We start from the raw sequence: 25,280 nt of genomic DNA, 5'->3' as shown, positions 1-25,280 counted from the left end.
AAGAATTCAAACAACGCATGCGCTTGGCAGGATACAGCGTGGCAGAAAAAAGATTTCAGCGCTTTGCAGCAGCAGCTATGCAACGATTCCATTCTACGACATTACCTTCAATGTTGAAGATTGCAAGCAAATCCGGAAAACAATCAAACGAGGCAGGTCGCGGGATCGAATCCCGGCCGCGGCGGCTGCATTTCGATGGGGGCGAAATGCGAAAACACCCGTGTACTCAGATTTAGGTGCACGTTAAAGATCCCCAGGCGGTCGAAATTTCCGGAGTCCTCCACTACGGCGTGCCTCATAATCAGAAAGTGGTTTTGGCACGTTAAACCCCATAATTAATTTTTTTAAATCAAACCAGGCCACCATAAAGCTGTCGTTATGCGACCATTACAATAATCCTCTTCCTGAAGCAGACGTCCATAATGTACTGAATGATTTTTTCTTCTGTATTCACCGTCAAACGCAATGATGAACTGTCCTATTTTCCAGAATTACCCTATTATGCCCGACATAATATTGACAATCGTAAGTACCTGGGTGTCGCAGGGACTCATGATCTCAGCTGGTCACATCATATAGCAAGTATAACATACGAAGCTCACCGTGTCCTTGGCTATGTCTGCCGTAACCTTAAGTTTACCACTTTCTCACGTAAAACTGCTAACGTACCATAAACGCTTGTTCGTCCCAAGCTGGAGTACGCATATGCCGTTCGGGATCCGCATCAGATTAGCCTACAAAAAGCTGTCGAGACCATCGAAAACCGCGCTATTACATTTGTTTTCTCAGATTATTCTCACTATTTTAGCATTACTGAACTAAAGCAGAGCTATTCCCAGTCTTGAGTGACGCAGGAAAATAGCGCACCTGTCCCTCTACCATTAGTTCTATCAGTCGTTTCTTGCTCGCTCGATTATCTTACCTACCCATCGCCTTTCGCTCCGCAACAGTAACTATAAAGCTGTATAGTCACCGCCTGCGCGCACTCCTGCGCATCTAAACTCATTTTTAATTCGAGCAGCGAACGACTGGAATAATCTTCCCACCAACGCTGCGCACCACTTCAATCCCAGCCACTTGAAGTCATTCATGGAAGACCTCGCACAAATGTAACAACCCACCCCTCATGTAAACCCCAACACCAGGGGCATTTGAGTATCAATGGGTAAACAAGTAAAGCATAAACAATTTGACCATAGCAGCAGTAAATGACATGATAGCAGCTTACCTTCGAGTCTCTTGTTCAGAAGCATTATAGCAAGATTGTCGAAGTATTCCAATTACCATGATTCGGCACGATTTATATGGCAAAACAAGAAGACGGAACATCGATATAGCAACTGGATTGACGACATCACATTTCGTTTAAAAGGCTTTATTAAATACGAATACAGTATTTGTTGAATCATGTAAAAAAATATTCATTTGAGATGAAACTTCACCCAACGAGCTTTGTAGCAACCAGGGGCGCATTGAAATACCCTGCCAAAAATAATGGGCTCATTTTTATGTCGACATTAAGCTTCAAAATTAGCATCGTCCTTGGGGCGCCCCTGGTTTCTACGTCACAAGGCATCCCACTTTCATGACAGCTATATACACACAGACACACTGGCCGCCTTTCCAAAGCAAACAGGTTAGTCTGGCAAAAAAAAAATAAATAAACGAAAAGCAGAGATAAACCGAAAATTCGGGTGAGGCTAGGGCGTCAGTGGGTCGTGTGATCGCCATTCACTTCACTGAGCAATCGCCGGCGGCCTCGCTATTAATGAAGCAGCGCGGCGGGTCTTCAGAACGCCCACTCTGACATTGAAAACAGTGTCAATGACACGCCCACCACTCTTTTACCGCGTGTTGTTGTGACAGAGACGGCTGACTGAAACGTCTTCACAGTGGATGTCTGCCATGTTTTCTAAATGTGCTGTAGCAAGGAGTACAGGGTGTTTGCTTCCATTGTGCCTCGAGAGAAACTGAAGGCGCAGGTTGCGGAAACTACAGGTGAGGCCCACATTGTTTACATTTCCTTAAGCCAGCCAGGCGCAGGAAAAGAAATAAAACGGCTACAGCTACTCCATTTAGTGAAAGAAACCCGTGTGCACATACATGGCGCGGGCGCTGTCAATGCGTTGGGTAATAAGGAGGTAGACAGCTGCCTCCAGGTTCGACCTCCTGATTACGATAGTGAGCGATGCGTTGCGTATTTTCGTGCCTGTTCCTGTGTGCTCACTTTTAGCTGAGATGTACAACAATCATGAAGTTGTCATGCACACTTAGTCGCGATTTCGCGGATGAAGCATAAGACCTTTACACCAACACATTCAGACTTCTTCGAGGCTGCGTAAAAGAACCGGGATGCCGTTGAGTCGTGCCTTTATGGGGATGTATAAAGGAACATTTGTTGTTTGAATATAGGGGTAAGTTTTAATGAGCAAGGTAACGCCACCAGGAACGATGTGCTACGTGCAACTCAAGCACAGGGTGGAACATGGTATGTATGAAGCAAACGCCGTCGATCGATGTACAGCACCTTGCTGAGCCGTTTGGGATGAAGATATGTTGCATTGCACGAACATGTCAGTGTTAGGGCAAGGGCCGCCGCGCAGAAGCGGTTGAAGCATGAGCCATTCCTAGCTGCGATAAACGAAAGGCAATGATTTGACGCATGTTTGGACAGCGTGGTTGCACTTGTGCCACACTTCATTTCTGCGATTCACTTGGAAGGTGAGACGCAGCTAAAGGCTTGTATGACGCAAGTACGCTGAAATATTACTTAAAGAGACATTGCCATTAAAAACACAGTTCTAGAACCTTTAAAAACTAGGAATATCTTGTGATAAGGTACGCATTTAGAGCGCATCGAGTGGAGGGGAATTTTCCACGGAAGTACAAGGCACGTACGTGATGCCGCACTAATATACCTGATGCTCGGTTTCTGATTAGGTTTCCTTTTAATTCTACCATTGACATGACGAGTAACCTTGGACACGTCCAGGTACCCCAGCCTGGGGTGATTTTGCGTTTTGTTCTCATCTATACAACTCTTCGGCCTCGTGATGGAAATCACAGCATCTGAGTTGACAGCCGCATTGCGTTCCATCGCCTTTTTTGCAGAAGACGTGCGTCGAGCGGTTTTCTTTCCTTGTTTGTTCATAGCTTTTCCATTAACGCCACAGCTAGATAAGCCGAAACTTTCGACAGGCTGTCAATTCTACAGGCTTTCTTTTCTTTTCTTTTTTTTGTAAAACCTTGCCGCCACGCCCACCACGCAATCATCTGCTAGACTTTGGTTTTGAGCTGTCCTCGCCTTTCACCACTCCTGCGACGGGATCAGAAATAATCAGGATGTCTCGGCCACGCCTTTGCGAAGCAAGAGCAGAGAACAGCCGGCCAACAAGAGGGTATTAATCCACGATGCCGAAATGGCCCTGGTGGTTCCGTTGCAGTCAGACTGGCAGTGCGTATTGTAGACGTCTCCCAGCAGATCCCTGGCTGTCTGAGTGAGGGTATGCACCAGCACAGACACCTCTTCTTTGCAGCCGGCCTCGGCGCTCGCCTGGTGCAAGCATCGCTCCAGCTGGTCCATGGAACTGCGTTTAGACAAGCGCAAGGTGTAGTGAAAGAAAAGGGCTGAGGAACTCAGGTTAGCATGTCTTTGATTTAGGCTGAACGAATGTAGTTTAAAGGCAATCGGTCAAGCGAACAATGTGCAAGAACGCGAAGTACTGCGTTGCTTACTGCTGACTATAACCCATGCAGCGTGGTTACCTAAGCTCTCCGGTCCAGCCTGAGTCGCTTCTTTATGGAAGCAACGAGCACTTCGCATGCCGGAGGTGATAACATCGGCCAGCCGATGTTATCACCCCCGGCCCGCGGGAGCCTCGGCGCACTGCCCACCCACGGACCAGTCCGGGTTCTAGCTTTACGCCCCCTGCTGCCCCTTTGGTGACCTGGAAGTGCACCCCAGTGAATCAATCAATCAATCAATCAATCAATCAATCAATCAATCAATCAATCAATCAATCAATCAATCAATCAATCAATCAATCAGTTTCCAATTATTTTTACATCGCACACAATGGGACGCCGCAGTGGGTTCGCTGACACACCGGCAAGGCGTAGAGACGATTGATTACCCCAAAGGATACTAATTAATCACACGTTGCTGACACTTAGTACTTGCGCAAGTGTGAATCGGCGGACGGTTTCCAGCAAGCATTGTGAAGGAGCTACCAGAGATTTTTGCATTGTAGGTTACAGGGATGCGGCACTGCTGCCGCCGCCGGCTGGAGGTGGGAGCTTTGTGAAGTGCGCGACGCGGCACGTCAGTGCGGCTCCACTGATCTGAATGTATTGTTTCGCTTTTGGACTGTTTTGGCCTAGTAAATGTTTTCGAGACTTTCCAAGTACAGAAGTTAGCTCTTTAGAATGCAATGTTGTCCTTTTATACGGATAACAAGTTAACTGAGCCCGATGAGATGCTTGCTGCCTAAATCCAGGATGTCACGGTGGGGAAACTTCAAGTTGGCGTTTCCTTTCGTCTCCCGGTTTTTTTCTTCTTTGCTGACCTATTAAGCCTTTTCTCATGGTTAGGGTGCCTTTTCTTCGTATTGTAGAAGGATAATTTACTAGTACAGCTGAAATTATACTTATATTTAGTGTGCCTGTAAATGATTGTAAAGAGGAAGTTGCGGGACAACGAGAAATTATATAGACTAACAAATAACTAGAAATAGTATAATGGGCACATGTATTGCCAACGATAATCTACCTAAGTAGTAAAAAATCCGCCACCTAATGTTTTCGTGGTAGTTGAATGATTGCAGAGCCATATGTTCGACATAGCAATTCTACTACCGACCTCTACAGCGATGGGCGTGTTTTGTTTTCTTTTTGATGGCGGGTCTGCCCCTGCACTCGTAGCCGTTCTGTTGATGCACAAGGCTGTGTGACTTGAATATTAGTCTTGACAAATAACGTCCGCTCACACTTTTCCTTCGTAAGGCTCGCTTTCACTGGTTTGTCTAACTGCAACGAAATTTTCCTTTGACGAAATTGGTAATAAGTAGTTTAGAACGGCAGAAGGTGCAGGCACGTAGTAGGGGCAGAACGTCGGGCTTAAATGCTCCAGGTAATAAGTTGAAATATTCCTCTACGCCACTACATCTTAAGGCTTGTAGTGGCTCCTGAAAGTTGCCCTGAGATCCAGTGGTCTATACCAGTGCACGTGCAACCAAATTATAAAGGCCCACTGAGACACTCCCTCCCCAGAACAGGAGTTGGCATTCCTCGTAGCAGTATTTGGCCACTAACCCCCTCCCCCCCCTCATGATTTTACAATTTACCCCTGGCCTTCAGTCCCCAGCGGCTGCGGAGTCCCTGACCTAGGCTGTGGTAAGACCTGCGATGGAGCAGAGGGTGCTAAGCATCCCTGCATCAGGGAAGGCCGCCATTGGAAAATGAACTTGGAAACGTTCAACACTGCAACCCTATCGAGTGCGTCTATCTTCACAGGGCTCTTTGAGTAATTATCAGGCATTGCCTGGAAAATCAGTGGGCTTAGTGAGGGATTAGGAGAACTTGTGACGCTTATTCAGTGCTGACTAATGACCACAAAGCCACAACTAATGGCCTCTGCTACAAAGGTCTTCCAGATAAGATAGAATATTGGGTAGGATTTCTCGTTCATAAGGGCATAGCGGGTAGCATTGATTAATTCTACAGCTTTAAGGAAAGTGTAGCAGTCGTGGTAGTAAAGTTGAATAAAAGATATAGAATAAAAGTTGTACAATACAATGCTCCATTGTTCAGTCATGACGACGAAGAAACAGAACAGTTCTATGAGGATGTTGAATTAGCAATGAGAAAGGTGCAAACTCAGTATACTGTTGTCAGATGCGACTGCAGTGCGAAAGTAGGGAAAACGCAGGCTGGGGAACAGGCAATTAGGAACTACGGCATCGACTCTAAGAATAGTAGAGGGGAGATGTTAGTAGAATTCGCGGAAAGGAATTTACTCCAATTAATGAATATCTTCTTCCGGAAGAACAATAACATGTAGCGGATCTGGAAAAGCAGTAATGGGGAAACAAGAAATTAAACAGACTTCATACTGTTTAGTATGAAGTCAAGTCTGTTTCAGTTTAGGAAGTGTTATGTAGGGCAAAGGGCAGTGACCATAGGTCAGTGAGGTTAGGATGGCTCTCAATTTGAAGAGATAAAGAGCAAAATCCGTCAAACGGGAACAGGTCAAATCAGCGCTTAAGATCTCCCTTCGATGGAGGGGGGCCCTCATAAGCGGCGACCAGCATAGTCAGCGATAAGTGTGTGTGTGTGTGTGTGTATATATATATATATATAATCAGTGAAGCGTTCAATAACACGATCCGGGGCAGTGAAACAGGGCAAAGAATAGAAGCACGCAGGCAAAAAAAGAAAGTCATGAGCCATTCCCCTCTGTAAAGGTGGATGACTAGCGAAGTTTGGCATACAACACAGAGATTACACGGAATTTTGAACGTAGATAGGGATTCATTTACCGTGATTTTTATAGACATTCGCGTGGAGGACGGGACCGCCGCCCCGAGGAGCCGGATGAAGCTGGAAACGCGTGACGTTTCGACGGGACCGCCACCACGGGAGAGCGGAAGGGAAAGAAAATAGATGCACAAGCGCTTAGGATGCCAACTGCGGACGCAGACATGGCCGACGCGGGTCAAAAAAGTAGTATCTGGTTTTATCAGTTCAATATCTGATACAGGTTGTATTTGGACTCAAGATATTAAACTTATTTTTGCAAGTTGGCGGAGTGCTTGAAGCCTGCTGTACCTCCGCCGCGGGTCGGCCCGGTATTGCGCTATCTTCGGGATGGGCCCAAGGTTTTTGGCTGGAAGCTAACCATATACAGCTTCGCTGTAGTACTAGCATTTTACTGACGTTTCAGCTGAGGACTGGGCCGGTCACCGACCTAAACGTCAGTAACATCTCGGTATTTCCCCTATGTGCCTCTATTATATATATATATATATATATATATATATATCTGTGTGTGTGTGTGTGTGTGTGTGTGTTCACGAGAAGAACGAAAACCGAGGGGCTCAAATCTTGTTATTCCCGATCATAAAAGCCGTCAGACACTGAAGCCGAGAAAGCATAGATGAAATCGGCTGCTGTGGTTGAAACTGAAATCTAGAAAGGATTTTGAACAACCTTAGGGCTTTGCAACAATATAGTTTATGGTTTCGCACCTACTTATCTACAAAAGTGTACAAAATGCGTGCATCTTTGATATAATACAGTACTCATAATGCACACTGACAGTGCATTACAGTGCGCTTCTGCAATTTCAAGATACATCTAAACTAATTAAAATTAACTGGTAACCTAAAGGAACCAAGGTGATCATTAACTAACTCACAAGCATGCGGGTTCACGCTCAAGTGGCTCGCGAAAAAGTATGCTAGCTATTACATGAGTCTTATTTAGTCGAGCAAGGGTCGTGACCGTTAAGTGCAGTGTATCGGGGAAATGCATGCAGCAGTACGATGATACCTGTTGTGTTTTTTCTCATGCCTCATCAACAGATTATTCGCGATTAAATCATTCCAAAAACTGGAGTTGGAATTCCCCCTCAGAAGGCACTAGTGGCAATAAAATCAACTACAGCGCTTGTCGAAGGGGTGCCGCAGTGCTATAGTTAACCTACAAAGGAGGAGCCGAGCCCCTCCTTAAAAATGGAGGGGGGGGGACGAGCCCCCACGGCCCCCTGACTTTAAGCACTGGGTCAAAGTAGACGCACTCCACGTAAGAACAGATGAATTGCGGCTGGTACTAACCGACAAATATGCAGACTTAGAACAGGAAGATAAAAATAATGAGCAGTTAGTGAATGAAACCGCAACTGGACTTCTATCAGAAGAAGCAAATGAAGTGGAGGCAAGGCATTAAGCCAATAGGTAGGTAAGCTTTCCCAAGTCAAAAAAGTCTCAATAAGGAAACGACAAAACGTGAAACCTTTTATACACAATGCCTCATGACTTCAAGTCTACAATACAGTTGGAGGACTGCCAACATTATACTAATCTGTAAGGAGGTAGAGGGTAAAGGACTGAAGTATTATAGGCCTATTCAGCTTGCTTTCTGCATTGCATAAAATATTCACAAATGTAATTTCCAGAAGAATCAGCACAACACGACTTCAATAAACGAAGAGAACAGGCTGGCTTCAGGGAGCGGCATTTAACATTTGATGACGTCCATGTCATCACTTACGCAATCGAGAAATCTGCGGAGTACAACCAAACTCTCATATATTGCTCTCAAAGATTACGAAAAGACACTTGATTCAGTAGAGATGCGAGGAATCATGGAGGCGTTGTGTAATCAAGCAGTGCAGGAAGTATACTTGAATATCTTGGCAAATATTTATAAGGACTACACAACTACCTCAATTTTCTACAACAAAAGCGAAAGAAACTGATTAAGAGAAAGGTCAGGCATGGAGACATAATATCTGCAATGCGATTCACTGCATGCTTAAAAGTATTCAAGCAATTAGTGGAAAGGCTTAGGAGTTAGGATAAACGACGAATATCTCAGAAACGTTCGGTTCGAATATGACACTGTCCTGTTCAGCAACACTGGTGATGAAATGCGACGAACGAATGAGGACCTTAACCGAGAAAGTGTAAGAGTCGGGTTAAAGATTGATATGCAGAATACAAAGTTAATGTTAAATAGCCTGGCAAGAGAACAAGAATGCATACTAACCCGTCGGTCTCTACAGTCTGTGGCGGAGTACGTTTATCTAGGTCAATGAGTCACGGTCAATGAATCACGGTAACCATAATCATGAGAAAATTTACAGAATACGTAAAAATGGGTTGCACTGCATATGGCAGGCGTTACCAAATCCTGACTGTGAGCGTACCATCGTCGTTGAAAAGTGTACAAATATTGCATTTTACTGGTGCTAACATATGCAACAGACACTTGGAGGTTAACAAAGAAGATCGAGGTCAAGTTCAGATTGAGATCAACCCGCGCATAGAGCGATGGAACGAAAAATTTTAGGCGTAACGTTAAGAGACCGGAAAAAGAGCGGAACATGCGAACCAGAGAGAAAATGGGAATAGGTGACATTCTAGTTGACATTAAAAGAAAAAAATGGAGCTCGGTAGGCCATGTAAAGCATAGCCCAGAGAACCGGTGTACCATTATAGTTATAAAATTGGTGCCAAGAGAGGGTAAGGGCAGTCCAGGACGGCAGAAAATTAGGTGGAGCGATGAAATTCGGAAGTTTGCAGACATAGCTTGGAATCAGCCAGCGCAAATTGGAGAACGCTGGGAGAGGCCTTCGTCCTGCAGTGGACATAAAATATAGGCTGATGATGATGACTACTGTACACACAGTCACACACACACACACACATACAGAAAGAGAGAGAGAGAGGCAAGGAATGCAGGGAGGTTAACTTGACAGGGGCAGAGGAAGTGCGGTTTGATACACTGAACTGCGAAGAGGTGTTGAGGGATCGATGCAGTAACCTTGGCAAAGCTGCAGGAATAATAACTGCGTAATTTTTCTTATTTCTTATCATCGTCGCAATCATTATAATCGTCATCATCAGCCTATTTATCTCCACTGCAAGACGAAGACCACTCCCAGCGATCTCAACTTAACCTTGTCTAGCACCCTCCCTTTAGCAACCTCTAAATAGTGACACGCTGTCCGTTGTCATCGTTGTAGCGCAACGAGAATTGTGCAGTATACTTCCTGGAAGACACGCGGCCACCAGCGATTACTCTGGAACCTTTTATGACTCATGTATAAAAACCGACGTGCTCGACCTGCTGGTAAGATTTCCGCCGATCGCCGACTGTGTTCGCCGCTATCGTTGTTGTTTGATTGTAGCCTACTTTTGAGGGCACAGGTTCGCCAAATAAAACGCAAGTTTCGTCATTCGCAGTTTCGCTACTTTCTTTACCAGCACTACTACGTGACAATAGCTTATACCTAACCCGACGGCAAGTGCACCTGGTGGATAGCGAACATGACACTTGTCCCAGCACGTCACCTAAGAGGTTTTTTTTTTCGGCGCAACGCGGGCAGCCATAGGTCGCGTCTAATCTCGGAGGTCATGTCGGGGAGCGGTGCGTTCTGAGTTCTGCGTCACTTCCGGCGAGCGGCAATGGCGGCGTTAGGTTAGGTTTCGGCACGAAAAACGTGTCCTTTCGCGAGTCTTCCGAAACGTATCCACTTGTACATTACAAAATAAAGTGTTGCACGGCTGATCTATATCGTCACTATCCGAAACTAGGCTTTCCACGCGACTCGAAAGTTCGTTGCAGTTGGCCTTTAAGTGAACGTAAGGAACCCGAACATGATCCCGAGGAATTGCAGATGACGCGACTAACCAGCACGCCTGGTGCAAGTCCTCCGGATTAGACCGGTTGAACGACCGCTGCGACAGCTGGCTTTTGAAGCTTCTGCCGCACGTCTTGGTGTCCTGGATGGCCTGCTCAGTCTTGCAGCTGGACCGGGCGAGGGCTGCAAAAAAAGAAAGAAAGCAAGAAACATAATAATTGCAAAGGCTCGGTGATGTCTTTGATGAGAAACCTATTTAGTAGATTAACTTCCTGACCAAAACCATTACCGAGAGGAATTAGAATAATAATAAAAAAGGATTACAAGAGCTTGTCCTGTGAAAGGAACCGTAACTGCTTTTTAAGGCGCCTCCAGGAGGCGTCGGCGTCAGGTGCACCTGCCTGCAGCTGCACTGCACCTCACTGCACGTCAGGTGCCTGCGTCAGGCGCACTGCACCTGCGGCGTCGTCCTCAGAGAGAGGGCACTGCGGTCGGAAGTGAAGCAAGGAATGAAATTGACAGAAAAAAAGGAGGTTTGCGATAAATTAAGGGGCATAGTACTGCTGTGCATAAACCAGATAGGGATGCCTGTGAACACGGTTATATTGGGAAAAATTCGTCGATGGCGTCAATACTTGCGTAGCATGTATTGTATTCAAATGACGGCTTATATATATATATGTGTGTGTGTGTGTGTTGTGTGTGTGTGTGTATTACTCTTAGAGTAAGAAAAAAATTACCCTTTCTTTTTAATGCAGCAAGCCTGATTGAATTCAGTGCAGTGGAAGCTTCCTCTTAAAGGGAACACAACCTCTTCGATAATCCAATATTGATTACTCCTCAGACTTCCCATGCACGCCTGCAGAACGGTTTCCTTATCAGCATATTGCTTACGATGTCATTTGAAATATTTTTCTCCCAATATATTTAAAAAATGTTTCATTAATCCTTGCTTGAACATTAACGGTCTGCTTGACTCAATCAAGCGTCGTTTCCATTAACGCCATAGTGTGCATCGCGTTGTAGGCGCTCATACTTTACGCCATTTCTCGCTGTCGAACTATTGTACAATTCAAGAAAGGTGTACTGCTGGTAGTGTTTTCACTCTTAGTGTGCGTGTGCGTGCGTGTGTATGTGCACGTGTGGACATGCGTGTTGGTGGTGTTATGCGTGTGCGGTCGATGAACGTCACAATCGCCGCTTGCTGCTACGGCCCGGTGAACCCCGACGCGAGAGAGATCCCGTCCACCTCTTCCGACCGAAGGAGAAAAGCGCGATTGTTGCCCATGACAATGAAGCCTGGTGTCGACACAGTGCGGCGCCGTTGGGAAAAAAAAAACGACGTGGTTCACTCTCGGACAGAGAAGTGAAGGAGCGAGGAGGGTGGGAGGTTGCAACGGCTGTAAGAGCAAGCAACTCTCGCTGGAGGCTCGGAGAGCAGACGAATGCTGGCGCCGACTTCTGCTTGGTATCATTGTTCGTCAACTGTGTTCTTCGTTTTGTTCCTCAGTTGTGGGCCACATAATGAATGGGTGGACACCGAGGCGCAGTGCTTTGGACGTTGTGCTCTATGCTCGGCGTTTTTGTATTGCCGGGTTGCGCGGTGGCAGCAAGATGACAGCGGCAGCGCAACCACGTGAGAGCAGACGTGATTGAAAAGTGCGGCGCTACTGCTTTTGGCACCAGTATACTGCAGTCAGTGTGGCTTTTGTAAGCAGATATTGATAAATAGCGGAGCTGCTAAGAATGCCCGTTTTGTATCGTTCGTCGTACTTGGTGTTGAAACATTTCTTGGCAAAATTTGCACTTTTTGTTTGGTGATACGACTCGCAGATTAGCTGGACTCAGCTCAAAGGTCAAAGTTGCGCGGTAGTCAGTACATCGGAGACTAAAACGTTATCATCACTGTAGCAATAAAGAAAAGTGACTCGGTTTGCCTGAACGGTTGACATTTTAGAGGTTCTTAAGCTTTCGACCCAGCAGATATCTATGTTTAATGACTAGCGGAATCGTAATGTTAAATCAAGCTTTCCTAAGTAGATGTTTGGGGCATCTATAGGTAATACTTAGGGCATGATAATGCATTTGCAAGACAAACCGGCAGCTCTCATTTGCAGGTCTTTAAGTTAATGTTATACAGCCGTCATAATCAATGTATGTTTATAAATATAACGGAGACAGAGTAGTAGCATGTGCTTCCTGCTACTCTAATTCGCTTTTATATATGAGCTACATCGCTAGTAGTGGCAAAATTTACACGATAGCATGATAACAACGAAACAGAAACAAACAATGGATGACGTACCAGAATTCATCTCGAAATATATTCTCGAAATTGTTTCTCGAAACATATTCAACAAGCACTCTGCCGCCTGCGTTAAAAGATTTCGCACTGTAAAAGATTGCACGGGGCCCTGTATTTGCGGCTTCCGCAATCACAATGTGAATTTTATACGAAGAGAACCTGTTCAGTATCACCGATTATCTTTCGGGCTGACAACTTTCTAGGTAGGATTTTATTACAATAAAATATTTGGCGGATTCTAGATTACTCGGAAGGCTGTTTTAGAAGCATCCTTAGAAGGAAACAAAAAGGTAACACTTGTAACCTGCATTGAGTTCAGGCTAAGACGGCTCAAAGGTCACCGCGAAGTCACATACAAACTGTCCAAAAACTTTTACTTGCTGTTTCATTTCAAGCACAAAAATGCTTTCGGATGACGTCAAATCGCATTTAATCCAGGTCCTCTCTAATTCGGGCTAATGCGTCGACCAGAAATCGTGCGTCAGTGATCTGAAATGGGCACTGAAGATGAATGATTCTGCAATAATTAGTCGGTGACTGTTGCCGTGACGCAAAATGCTTGACAGCTTGGTAGAGACGCAAAGGTGAGAGACGGGTGGCGACACCGCACTTCAATTCCCTAAACCGCCCCTCTTGACGTCACGGACTTTACACCATCCAAACGTGTCTGCTTAACAGTTCGGGAGTAGAGAAGGACTCTGCCGCATACAAAGGGAACCAAGGACGCGACCTAACGAGCTTCGGGAACTTTTTCTGCCTCCAAATCAAACTCAGTGAGGGTGGCAATGTGCGCTTGTTGCTCAGTGATATTGTATTGGGTTGAAGTGCAGCGCAACATCGGGACATGGAAACCAGAAGGAACGACAGACGCATTGCGCTTGTGCGACAAGTTCTGTGTGGCTGCCGTTGCTTGTCCAGCTGTGGCCGCCTTCTGGACACAATACAGCGGCCAATGGGGTTCTTCGTGCACGTTCTGTAACACCACTATGGAGTGATCAACTGATTGATTGTTTTGATGCTATTCCAAGTGTTGGCAACTTCTTCGCCGGCTCGTCCCCAACATTGATTGTTTAATGAGTAATATACAGAAATGACATGGAGAGAGGAGCTAATAGGAACAATCGCAGATACACGAAATGATGAGTACTTTCCGTCAGCGGGCTTGGAATCGACATTTATTACAGGATATGGACATAAGTATTTAGGCAAAGAAAACAAGCTATTGAAGAAAACAACAGAATATACAAAGTAAGAATCAGTCCCAAATGTACTGATCTGTTACAGAATGAACAGCAGAATGGCGAGCAAATGCAAGTCATTCACACTAGAAACTGGCTATATGCGTATCGCCTTCAGGCACTGTTTGCGCAATTGTGCACGCCGAGCAAGTGCATAAATAAAAGTCGCAGTTTCTCCCGACAGGCGAAGCACTGATTGCTATAGAAGATTGTTGGACAGCTATACGCAATAAGGTTGGTTGTTTTATCAGATGTAATAACATCTGATAAAATTCGATAAAATCTGATAATTATTCGCTTACTAACTTCGTACAGAGCACGGTGTTACGCGCGCACCGGCAAACTCGAACACACCTCACTCGACCGCGGAGGCTCGGTGTCGGAACGCTGGCATGATGAAGAGCGACGGCGGCAGCGGCGAGCGAATTCGCCTTCGTCCAGCCTCCGCTACAACGAGAACTAGGCGCGCGAGAACACAGCGCAGACGAAGCCATCAGCCATCCCGGGGCGGTTGGCCTTCTAAACCACCGCAGATAGCCTCCGAGATAGGAGGCGCGCGGCCGCTCTCATCTGTAAAGTCCCTTGATACTCATCTGCACTGTGCACAACCACGACCAGAGTAGAAGCGAAGACGCGTGCTACCGTGCCCCCCCCCCCTCCCTTGTTGGCGCTCACTGACCCCGCGTTCAACTCTTACGCTCGCAAGAAGGCGCCGCCGCACGGAGCCACCATCCTTAACGGATCCGTTAAGGATGGTGGCTCCGTTCGGCGGCGCCTTCTTGCGAGCGATCCGTTAACGTTACCCAGAATCTTAGGTCGAATGCCCGGCCCTTCAAAACAGCGGCGAGATTTAGATTTATTGTGCAAATACCTGTCACAAATTGGTCTAATCGGAAAACTTCAAAGATTCACCATTTCATATAGGAGAGTCTAAATTTACCCGCCGCCTCACCCGTAAATATTAGTATCAGGTGCAGTTGGGCATTTCATATATCTTTTATTCTTTTTTTCCTCAACTCTGGAATCTTTTAATCCCATTCCCGATCTCCATACAGAGTAGCATACCAGCGGTACTCTACGCGCCGGCGAAAACCTCCGTTTTTCTAATAAAAGCCTCTCTCTCACCGTCCTTCTCGGCTCCTCCTCGCATGCTTTCTCTCGCAACACAGTGTACGGCGCGTGGTCGCAACATCATGGCGACGTCGACGGCGAAAGTTCGCCTGGAGTGTCCCTATAATTGATATCGCAATAAAAACAGAAGCGCTAATGAAAGTAATGAAATTTAAAACGTATTGAAACATATCTGATTGGACCTTTGCTGCAAGTTTAAATAATTTACGAAAAATGTTTTAGTAAGGCAAGTTGAAAGTTAGACGGCCGGGTTCTTGCTCTTGGCACGAGTATGTCGACGTGTAGTGGGTTTCACTTCTTTTAGTGCTTCTGACAATAGTTTACACCAGGTATATTTTTGAAGTAGCTGCACTTGTGCTTTCGAAGTATGGACACGAAACAGTTGATGTTCTCACATCTGATGTTCCTACAGAGAGTTCTCGCATCGAGTCGATATGCTGTAAACTTGAGAAAATTGAAAATTCGGAGTACATCCGGCTGCTCTACCCTTCTCATGATTGTGAACAAGCAGGAAAAGCGGTGAAATTAAAATTTTTATTGGACATAACTATTTGGCACCTGGAAGAGACATACACTGCTATTGAAAACGTAAATGTGGGGAACTTGCTTGGCAGTTTTACAGAATTTCATCCTAGCCATCTTCTCCACGTCCATGTGACAGGCGTTCACTCACGCAGAACGCTCTACAGACCTCGAGCACTAGATTCATCGATCCTTCTAACTCGAGCAAAACCCCCTCACCCTCATAACATGACTCGAGCAATCACCCAGGTTACAAACATCATTCCGGAGCAACGACCACCGGAACTAGCTGAAGTGGCAAAGAAGCTACCGCTTAAAACAATGCGACCAGCGCGAAACAGCAGAACAGACGACAACATGCGTGACGAGCGCCGTACTTCTGCTGCTTGATTCACAGCCTGTCGTCTGTTCGCGTACATTTTTCGATATCGCGTCCTAGTACGGCGAAGGCCACGGTTTCGGCGGATACTGCGGGAAAGAAGCACGGAGGAGGTGCTATACAGACCGTGGCGAGCGGAGACGTCGGAGGGAGAGAGGGAGGGGACCGTAGAAAGCGGTTACGGTTCGTTCGTCACAAACGGTATACCGGCCGACGCGGTCACATGTGCCACGCAACCGCGCACGAGCCAAGTGCTTCCGTTTTCCTATTCGTACCCGTGCGATGCAGGGGCTCGGGGCAAGGCCGCATTATGTAAACGGGCCGCCCGTCATTGTGCCCACCTTCGTGATGTCGGCGTGCGCACCCTTACACGCGTTCGACAATAGGGACGGCGGTGAGATTTAGGCGCATGTACGGTCGGTGCACCGATATGCGCCAGCAGACTGGGGAATTAATGATACTGGATCCGCACTAGGAAAGCAGGACTCGCATTCGTTTGCTGCAATGATTCCGCACGCGAGTTGCTGTTATAACGGCACAGTCTATTTGCAGGGAAGATGCATGCATGTGGGGGTTTACGCAGCCACGAAACATGCGCACGTCTCTGAGACAATTCATGCTTATAAGTGACGTAACCAAACTTATTTGCCCGTACGTATGGATGCGACACAGAGTGATAATTTCAGAGCGACATGCATACAACTTATGCATGGACGTAAGGGAGGGGACGGCAGAAGCAACTTGGTACCTGGCAATGTACCAAGATCTGTATGCCTGTCTGTCCGTCTGTCTGGCAACCAAAGCAGGAGTAGTACAGTCTACCAGTGTCTCAATGAAGAGAGCGAGAAAGGAAAAAAAAACAGCATTGCATAAGAAAATATCACACGTTGCAGAAACAACATAAAACAAAAGCTATCGGTACGTAAAAATGTCAAACAGTGTGCTCCGTGGTGAGTCTCAGCAACCTGTGAGGAAGAAAAGGAATATGTTGATCACCTGGGTTTAGTTAGCGTGCACATGAATCTTGATACATGACTTTTGTTAATTTATTTGTCATTATGCCTCCGTCACACCCCCCAGTCATTCCCACGGAGATCTAACTTTGACTGTAACTTTGACTGTGTTTCAATAATCTCCGTATACAGCAATGTAGCCGGTTCCAATTCTGACGAAGGCGCCAAAGGAGACAGCTTCACTACGGAAGCACCGAAGTAAAAAGAAAAAAAAGAAAAAAAAACACGATGCAGGGTACTTTGCTATACAAACAAGATCGCGACTGAGCAGGAAACTCGGAAACTCGACGTGAAGGTCGCTTGCGCACAAGAAAAGGTAGTCGCACTTTACTGTGCGCCTAATGTAAGCTGCGTTGTGTCTTCTGTAGGTTGGCACACGGAAAGAGTTGAAGCACATACGTATACAGTATTTACCTTTGTTAGGTTTCTCTCTTGTCGCCGCGAGGCAGGCGTCACGTCGCAGAAGCATCTTCCAGGTAGTTCCAACCGCGTTTCATTACGTGGGCTCGAAGCTGTCTTCCTAGCTGGCCGAGTAGGCTGTCCCCGAATCTGGACAGTATTAGGACAAGCACCCTCCTTCTGCTCAGAAGCAGAACCCTATCAACCGCTGAGCCACGAAGGCGAATTTCTCAATAGCACCACCGCACCGTTTTACTGCAAAGGCCGGCTTCACGTGCTGTGAGCCTGCGACTTAAGGCATCCAGTTGCTTTCGCAATGATGGGCATGCGCTCGGAGTGTGACGTGGGAATGTAAACGTCACACCCTGCTGATGAGCTACGATTGAAATTGTTGCTGTGCCATTGTTGCTCACTGTTGCAATGCAAAATTTTGTACGGCATCACCGACAGAGAGCTACGCGTGCTCTTTCTTTTGTGAAAATCAGCGGACCTGAAAAAACGCTCGTGCAGTTATTTGGAGTCTATCACTGTGAGCGCGAACTGCCTCGCTCCTTTCGCCTTATTTCTTTTTTAATACGCTCTCTCTCTCTCGCTGTCTCTCTGCACCACGTCCAACCTAGACCCCAACCGTAAGGGTGGACAGTTTGCCAGCATGCGAAAGCCAATTTCAAGTCAGAAACTACTTCATACTGTCTGGTTGTTATTGACTGTGTTGTTGTTGTTTTTCTTTTCTCTCCTTAAATTTGCAACTCGCCAAGGAAGTTCTGCTGTATGCCAGTGCAAGGGTGAGGAGATTATTTATCCTGTCAATTTAAAGGCAGATATCGTTATTAGGTCAAGTGTGCGTTAACTACTACGGCTCGGAACTGTGTATCTGAAAAATTTCAGTACGCAGAGAGGCCCATGTAGTGTGATGCTAAATCCAGAATGAAGAAAATCGCGGATCTGCAAAATAAGAAATGCTTGTGTATACCATTATCACGCAACATGCAAGGTGACAGATACCAAGACCCCAAATGCGGTGGTGGTGGTGGTGGTGGTGGTGAGTTGCAGCAATAGCTTCCCGACTTCGACATTAAAGAAGGCAGCTGAGACGAAGAAAAACAATATGTCACGAACATTGGTTGATTGGATAATATTGAAAATGTTGGCAACTTTCGTAGCCATCTGTAACACAGTTTTTCTGTGAAATGAATTGATAGAAATGACACGACCACAGCAGTAGATAGAAGGCTGGTAGAGTTAATCCTTTCAATACGTTTGCCAACGCCACCCTAATCATGGCCAATCCCTTTACTGCTCATTCGCCAGTGTCTTTGAGATTATTGTCACTATTGTAAGGTGTATGCCTGACGTTGCCCCTGTATTCAGAAATGCATCTCAACTTGAAGCCGATGCTTTACTTGATCCAAATGACGCCCTGTCGTGAACGCGCCGAAGGAAAGCGCAATGAGCATCTTGGGCGCGTTACCGACAGGCGTGATTTATATCAAGTCAAGCAGGAGCTTCAAGTTAAGATGCATTTCTCAATACGGGCGTCAAGCGACGCTGCTTTAGATACCAAATGAACGAGATTTACTGAGAAGAGGGGATGCATGGGCCCAGGTGGAGGAGTAAGAGGGGATTTCAGTTCGAGGCTTGTTCCGTAGTTTCTACTAGAACCAGCGAGATCTATGAAATCAACAATTGGTAATATAGCCAGCTCTACGTAATCTCGCTTACAGATATACAATAACGGGTAGGCTCATACGCAATGTATTGCGCGTGTTTGGATCGGACTGCTGGTACGATCTGTTGGGAACTCGGCGCTGACGCCCGTGGTTGTACCTGGGTCGCAAGCCCCAAGGGTAGCGTTGGCCTGGCGGCCTGGGGTACAACTGGAAGCATCCGAAGGTCCCGGCAAAGCATGAGTCGACTGGTAACAACGAAACAACTTGTTTATTTTAACATCGCAAAGAGTTGGTGGTCAGGTTTGACCGAAGTAGAGAGACGGGAGAGCACTTCACTCAACAGAAGAAATCGGAGCCCTCCTTTTGGCGTCCGGGGGCAGCTGTTTTTATACTCTCGCAGTTGAGGGCAAGAAGGAACCCCTCAAAAGACGAGCACGTGAATGTACAATGGGCTAATGGTGACGCACACTGTCGTAGCGATGCCGTAGCACCATGTCGAGCACGATCTCGTAGCACCCTGTCGTGGCGCTGCCGGTCGGACACAATGACTGTAATGAGAGGATGGTCCCTGCTTTGGCATCGCCTGTTTCGGGCACAATGACTGGAACGAGATCCCTGCTTTGGCATCGCCTGTTTCGGGCACAATGACTGGAATGAGATCCCTGCTTTGGCATCGCCTGTTTCGGGCACAATGACTGGAATGCGAGGATGATCCCTAGGCGGTCGCATCGCCGCAGTCGCGCCTGGAAACACCTGGCGATGAGTGTTGCGGCGACGACGATCGGGCCAAAATGTCTGCCGCCCCGCCGCAGTCGCGCCGGCAAAACCACGTGTCACAGGCGAAACGCAACAGACCGCCCCGCCGGGGGAAGGAGATCCCGATGGACAGGGGACTGCATCCGCTGTCCGGAGGGATGTCGCTCGATGATGCTCATAACCGAAGTCGGGCGTCCCTCGACGTTTCTTGAGCGCAGCGCACAGAGAAGGCCTCGTTCTCTCGTTCAGGTTCGCACGGGACACTGCAAAGTGACTTCGGGAGAGTTCACATTTTTGTTCTCGTTCCCGGCAAGCGTTAGAACTACGCTGAAACTCAACCGCTCAGTCAGCAAGCACGGCACAACCCTCACTAAGCCCTGCCAGGCTCTTTCCCCTTTTTATACCACTGCCTAGTTCCTTACAGTAGTCTAGCATCACTCAGAACGCGTCCACAAATTGAAAAATTGCACTAGAAAGCATATCATCACTTTGAAACACTAAACAAAAGCAATATGTTAAAAAAAATCCTGCCTCAGGAAGAAAAACATCAGTAACAAACAATTTTGAGGCTGATTCCTACGTTAGGGGCTTCGACTTAAGCCATCGGCGTTACCGTTGAGACTCCCCTTTTTGTAACGCACCTCAAAGGAATATTGTTGTAAAGCGAGGCTCCAGCGCAGGAGGCGGCCATTTTTGGGAGAGATGGTCTGCAGCCATTGGAGAGGGCAGTGATCCGTCTCAATGATAAACCTCGAGCCGGCTAGATAGCATGACAATTTCTGAACGGCCCACACGAGACATGCACACTCTTTCTCGGTGGCGCTATACGCCTGCTCACGACTGGTCAGCTTACGACTAGCATACAGGACGGGGTGTTCTACTTCTCCATTTTCCCGTTGGCACAGTACAACGCCCATGCCTCGCTCACTAGCATCGCACTGAACAATGAACCCTTTTGTATAGTCTGGCGATCGTAGCACAGGCTGGCTTGTTAGGGCACTCTTTAGGGCGCTAAAAGCTCTTTCCTTGGTCTCGTCCCAGACGACTGTTTGAGGCTCTGTCTTTCTTAGAGCATCCGTCAGGGGAGCCGCGATATCAGAGTACCTAGGGATGTACCTCTGATAGTAGCCGGCGACACCCAAGAACGACCGAATATCGGTCTTGGTGCGCGGTTGCGGAAAGTCTCGCACAGCGGCCACTTTTATTTCAGAGGGGCGGCGACGACCCTGACCAATCACGTGACCGAGGTAGACAACCTCGGCCTGTGCTAACTGGCACTTAGGAGCCTTTACTGTCAAGCCCGCTTCGCGCAGGCGGGTTAGCACTGCCCGCAAGTGTGCCATATGCTCAGACCAGGATGCGGAGAATATCGCTACGTCGTCTAGATACGGTAAAGCGAATTCTTGCTGTCCCCGCAACACTTTATCCATGAGACTTGAAAAACAGTATGGCGCGTTCTTCAAACCAAAACTCAACACTTTAGGACGGAATGTTCCCATTGGTGAAATGAACGCCGCATACCTACTAGCCTCTTCTGTAAGTGGAACCTGCCAATAACCCCTGACAAGATCTAGGGTGGAAATAAACTGAGCGCTACTAACTTTCTCAAGGCGCTCCTCGATGTTAGGGATCGGATAAATTTGATCCTTAGTGATGGAATTAAGCCTGCGGTAGTCGACGCAAGGACGAGGTTCCTTGCCCGGTACCTCAACTAAAATCAAAGGGGAGGTATAATCACTCTCACCTGCCTCAATAACACCGAGCTGTAGCATTTTCTTTACCTCAGCCTCCATAATATCGCTCTGGCGGGGTGACACCCGATACGCCTTGGATCGTACTGGCTCTGTGGAGGTAAGTTCTATATCATGAGTAAGTACAGAAGTCCTACCAGGCCTCTCAGAGAACAGACCTTGAAACTCTTGTAATAGCTGGTGTAGTTCGGTTTTCTGCTCAGGCGACAGCGGTGCTTTACTGATAAGGTCACTAATGACTTGACCGGTGTCTTCCCTGTTCGTCACTGAGCCTAGTCCCGGAAGCTCGACCGGAAGCTCTTCAGGAACGTTTACCATCATGCACACCACTGCTTCCCTTTGTCTATAAGGTTTGAGCAGATTACAGTGGTAAACTTGCTGTGCTTTCCGCTTTCCTGGCAGACTTACCACGTAGTTAACGTCCGACAGTTTCTGAACAATTCGCGCTGGGCCCTCCCACTGCACGTCTAGTTTGTTGTCTAGCGATGTGCGCAATATCATGACCTCATCGCCAACCTCAAAACGACGGGCCCTGGCTGTCCGATCATAATAAACCTTGGCCCTCTGCTGGGCCTTTGTCATTGCTTCACCTGACAACTCCTGTGCCCTTCTTAAGCGTTCGAGGAGCTTAAGTACGTACTCCACCACGACTGGGTCGTCGCCCCTACCTTCCCACGATTCTCGAAGCATGCGAAGCGGAGATCGAAGCGAGCGACCGTACACCAGTTCAGCTGGCGAAAACCCCGTAGCCGCATGCGGCGCGGTCCTTAAAGCAAACATCACCCCAGGCAGACACAGCTCCCAGTCAGTTTGATGTTCAAAACACAAGGCTCTCAACACGCGCTTCATGACGGAGTGGAGCTTCTCAACGGAATTCGACTGTGGGTGGTACACTGAGCTGTGTAACAGCTTTACCCCACACCTTTCGAGAAAAGTTGTCGTCAAAGCGCTAGTAAACACTGTGCCCTGATCTGATTGGATTTCCGCAGGGAAACCAACTCGCGCAAATATGGACAGTAGTGCATTGACTATCTCAACTGAGCTGAGTTCTTTAAGCGGCACTGCTTCAGGGAACTTTGTCGCTGGGCAGATCACAGTCAAAATGTGTCTGTACCCCGTGGCTGTTACCGGCAGAGGTCCCACTGTATCAATAACGAGCCGTCTAAAAGGCTCCGTTATGATAGGTACCAATTTCAACGGCGCCCTTGATTTGTCCCCTGGTTTGCCCACCCGCTGACAAGTGTCACATGTCCTCACGAAATGGTCTGCGTCCCGAAAACACCCTGGCCAATAGTACTCTTGCAAGAGACGGTCCTTAGTTTTCTTAACTCCTAGGTGTCCGGACCACGAACCCTCGTGTGACAAGCGCAACAGATCCTGACGATAGCATTGAGGCACGACCAGCTGATCGAACTCCACTCCTCTTCGGTCTAGATACTTCCGGTACAGGACTCCACCTCTTTCCACAAAACGCGCAGTTTTCCTGGTGATACCTTCTTTGACATTGCAGCGCACGTTTTCCAGGCTGCCATCTTTTTTTTGCTCGGCTATCAAAGCCGACCGGCTGACTTTTAGCAACCTATCAAGTCCGTCTGACGTAGGCGCGATGAGCAAATCAGTAGATAGCTCTTCTAACTTTCCCGAATCGGGATTTTCCTCTCCAGTATCTGGCGCCTTCAACGCTACAGACTCAATTTTATTCAGTTCGGGCGTGCTCTGAATATCAGCTTGCTGCGCCTCTGACCCTTTTTCGTTGTTTGATAACGTCGGCCCCGCAACTACCGCCTTTGCAGCGAGCTCCCGAACCTTCGATCTGGTTAAGGCCTGAACACTAGCTTCACCAAACAAAAGCCCCTTCTCGCGCAGGAGGTGATCGGACCTGTTTGAAAATAGGTACGGGTACTGGGGTGGCAGCATAGATGACACTGCCGCCTCTGTCTCAAGCGCTCCGAAAGGTCCTTCAATAAGCACCTTTGCTACTGGCAGACACACGCTATGAGCTTCCACGGCTTGCTTGATCCACGCGCACTCGCCCGTGAACATATGGGGTTCTACGTAAGACGGGTGAACTACATCCATCGTTGCTGCGGAATCGCGAAGCACTCGGCACTCTTTCCCGTTCACGAGGAGGTCTCGCATGTAAGGCTCGAGAAGCTTCATGTTCTCGTCAGTGCTGCCTATTGAAAAAAAAACAACTTTTGGTGTTGTTTCCGGACACTGCGCCGAAAAGTGACCCGGCTTCTGGCACGTATAACAAACGCCCGCTCGCCTCATCTCGAACCGCTTTCTGCGTTCGGCTTCGGCTGCCGCCGTCTCTTTACGTTTGGTCGGACTGCTTTCACTTGCATCCTCACTACGCGTGTTCCCCTTTGCTCTCATGGGTGTGAACTTCGGCCTCTCAAACTTCGAGCCAAATTCACCCTTTTGACCGTCCTTAGCTCCGCGAGCTCGACGCGTCACAAACTCCTCGGCTAGCTCAGCGGCTTTAGCCACCGTACAAACGTCTGGCCTATCCAAGACCCAGTATCGCACGTTCTCCGGTAACCGACTATAAAACTGTTCTAGCCCGAAGCACTGCAGAACTTTATCGTGGTCACCAAACGCTTTCTCTTCTTTGAGCCACTCCTGCATGTTCGACATAAGCCTATACGCAAACTCTGTATATGACTCACTTTTGCCTTTCTCATTTTCCCGAAACTTCCGACGGAACGCCTCCGCAGACAGCCGGTACTTTTTTAGCAGACTCGATTTTACTTTGTCGAAATCCTCTGCCTCCTCTCTATCCAAGCGAGCGACTACGTCGGCCGCCTCGCCGGGTAACAAAGTGAGCAAGCGCTGTGGCCACGTTTCCCGAGAGAACCCCTGCTTCTCGCACGTTCGCTCAAAGTTAACCAGGAACAAACCAATGTCCTCTCCAAGCTTAAACGGCCGCATCAGGTCAGTCATTTTGAACAATACTCGTTCTCCTGCACCGTGTGCCTGACTTCCATTACGAGCGCGTTCCATCTCTACCTCAAGACGCTTCATTTCCAAAGCGTGTTGACGGTCACGCTCTTCTTTTTCTTTCTGCTCTTTAAGTTCGCGCTCCTGTTTCTCTTTTTGCTCTTTAAGTTCGCGCTCCTGTTTCTCTTTTTGCTCTTTAAGTTCGCGCTCCTGTCTTTTTGACCTCTCCTCAATAGTCTCAAGGCATTCCGACAGCTCGTCATCCTCAGCCTCTAACTCAAGAATAGTCCTTAGCAGTTCAGGTTTTCTGAGTTTGTCTGAGACATCCAGACCCAGCTCTCTTGCAAGCTCCAACAATTTCGGTTTGCGCAACGACTTCAAATCCATGGCTGCTCTGAATGCTGCTTTCTCTACTGCTTACTATTGTCCTGCCGCAAACTAACCCGGCAGCAACGACAACCACAATTACCAGCTCTGTTTCTGACACTAACCAAAGCCTGGCAAAGCTCAGAAGAAGAAAGTCCCGCACTCACCAAACCTCGCAGGCAGGAATTCCGCGCAGTCGTTCCGCTGCAGGCAACCAGTCGTCACACAGGGCTCGTTGCACTGCTCCCGGATCGTCGTTGAGCTGCTCAGCATACAGTCAACTGCATCTCTTCGCTGCTGGCCTCCGTTGTCGCGATCTCACCGCTGGCAGACAGATGTTTGAAGTCGGAGGCGATCTCACCGCTGGCAACCAGATGTTTGGATCGGACTGCTGGTACGATCTGTTGGGAACTCGGCGCTGACGCCCGTGGTTGTACCTGGGTC

The 25,280-nt window shown here is 47.7% G+C and overlaps 1 protein-coding gene and 1 pseudogene across 1 annotated transcript in view; one reads left to right on the top strand and one right to left on the bottom strand.

The window, feature by feature from the left end:
• Positions 1 to 1,359: 1,359 nt before the first annotated feature.
• Positions 1,360 to 25,280, bottom strand: part of LOC142564653 (uncharacterized) — a 60,020-nt gene continuing 36,099 nt past the window's right edge. The window contains exons 2-3 of the mRNA XM_075675742.1: positions 10,414 to 10,546; positions 1,360 to 3,587 (exon numbers count right to left, since the gene is read on the bottom strand). Of these exons, the coding sequence (XP_075531857.1) occupies positions 3,338 to 3,587; positions 10,414 to 10,546 (383 nt within the window). The 3' untranslated portion in view covers positions 1,360 to 3,337. The remainder of the gene's footprint in view (positions 3,588 to 10,413; positions 10,547 to 25,280) is intronic.
• LOC142565071 (U2 spliceosomal RNA) lies at positions 6,699 to 6,879 on the top strand (annotated as a pseudogene).

Source organism: Dermacentor variabilis, chromosome 11, assembly GCF_050947875.1.
Source record: "Dermacentor variabilis isolate Ectoservices chromosome 11, ASM5094787v1, whole genome shotgun sequence".
In the NCBI taxonomy this organism is placed as follows: Eukaryota; Metazoa; Arthropoda; class Arachnida; order Ixodida; family Ixodidae; genus Dermacentor; species Dermacentor variabilis.
Note: the sequence above shows the minus strand (reverse complement) of the source record. Positions and strands in the feature narration are given on the sequence as shown.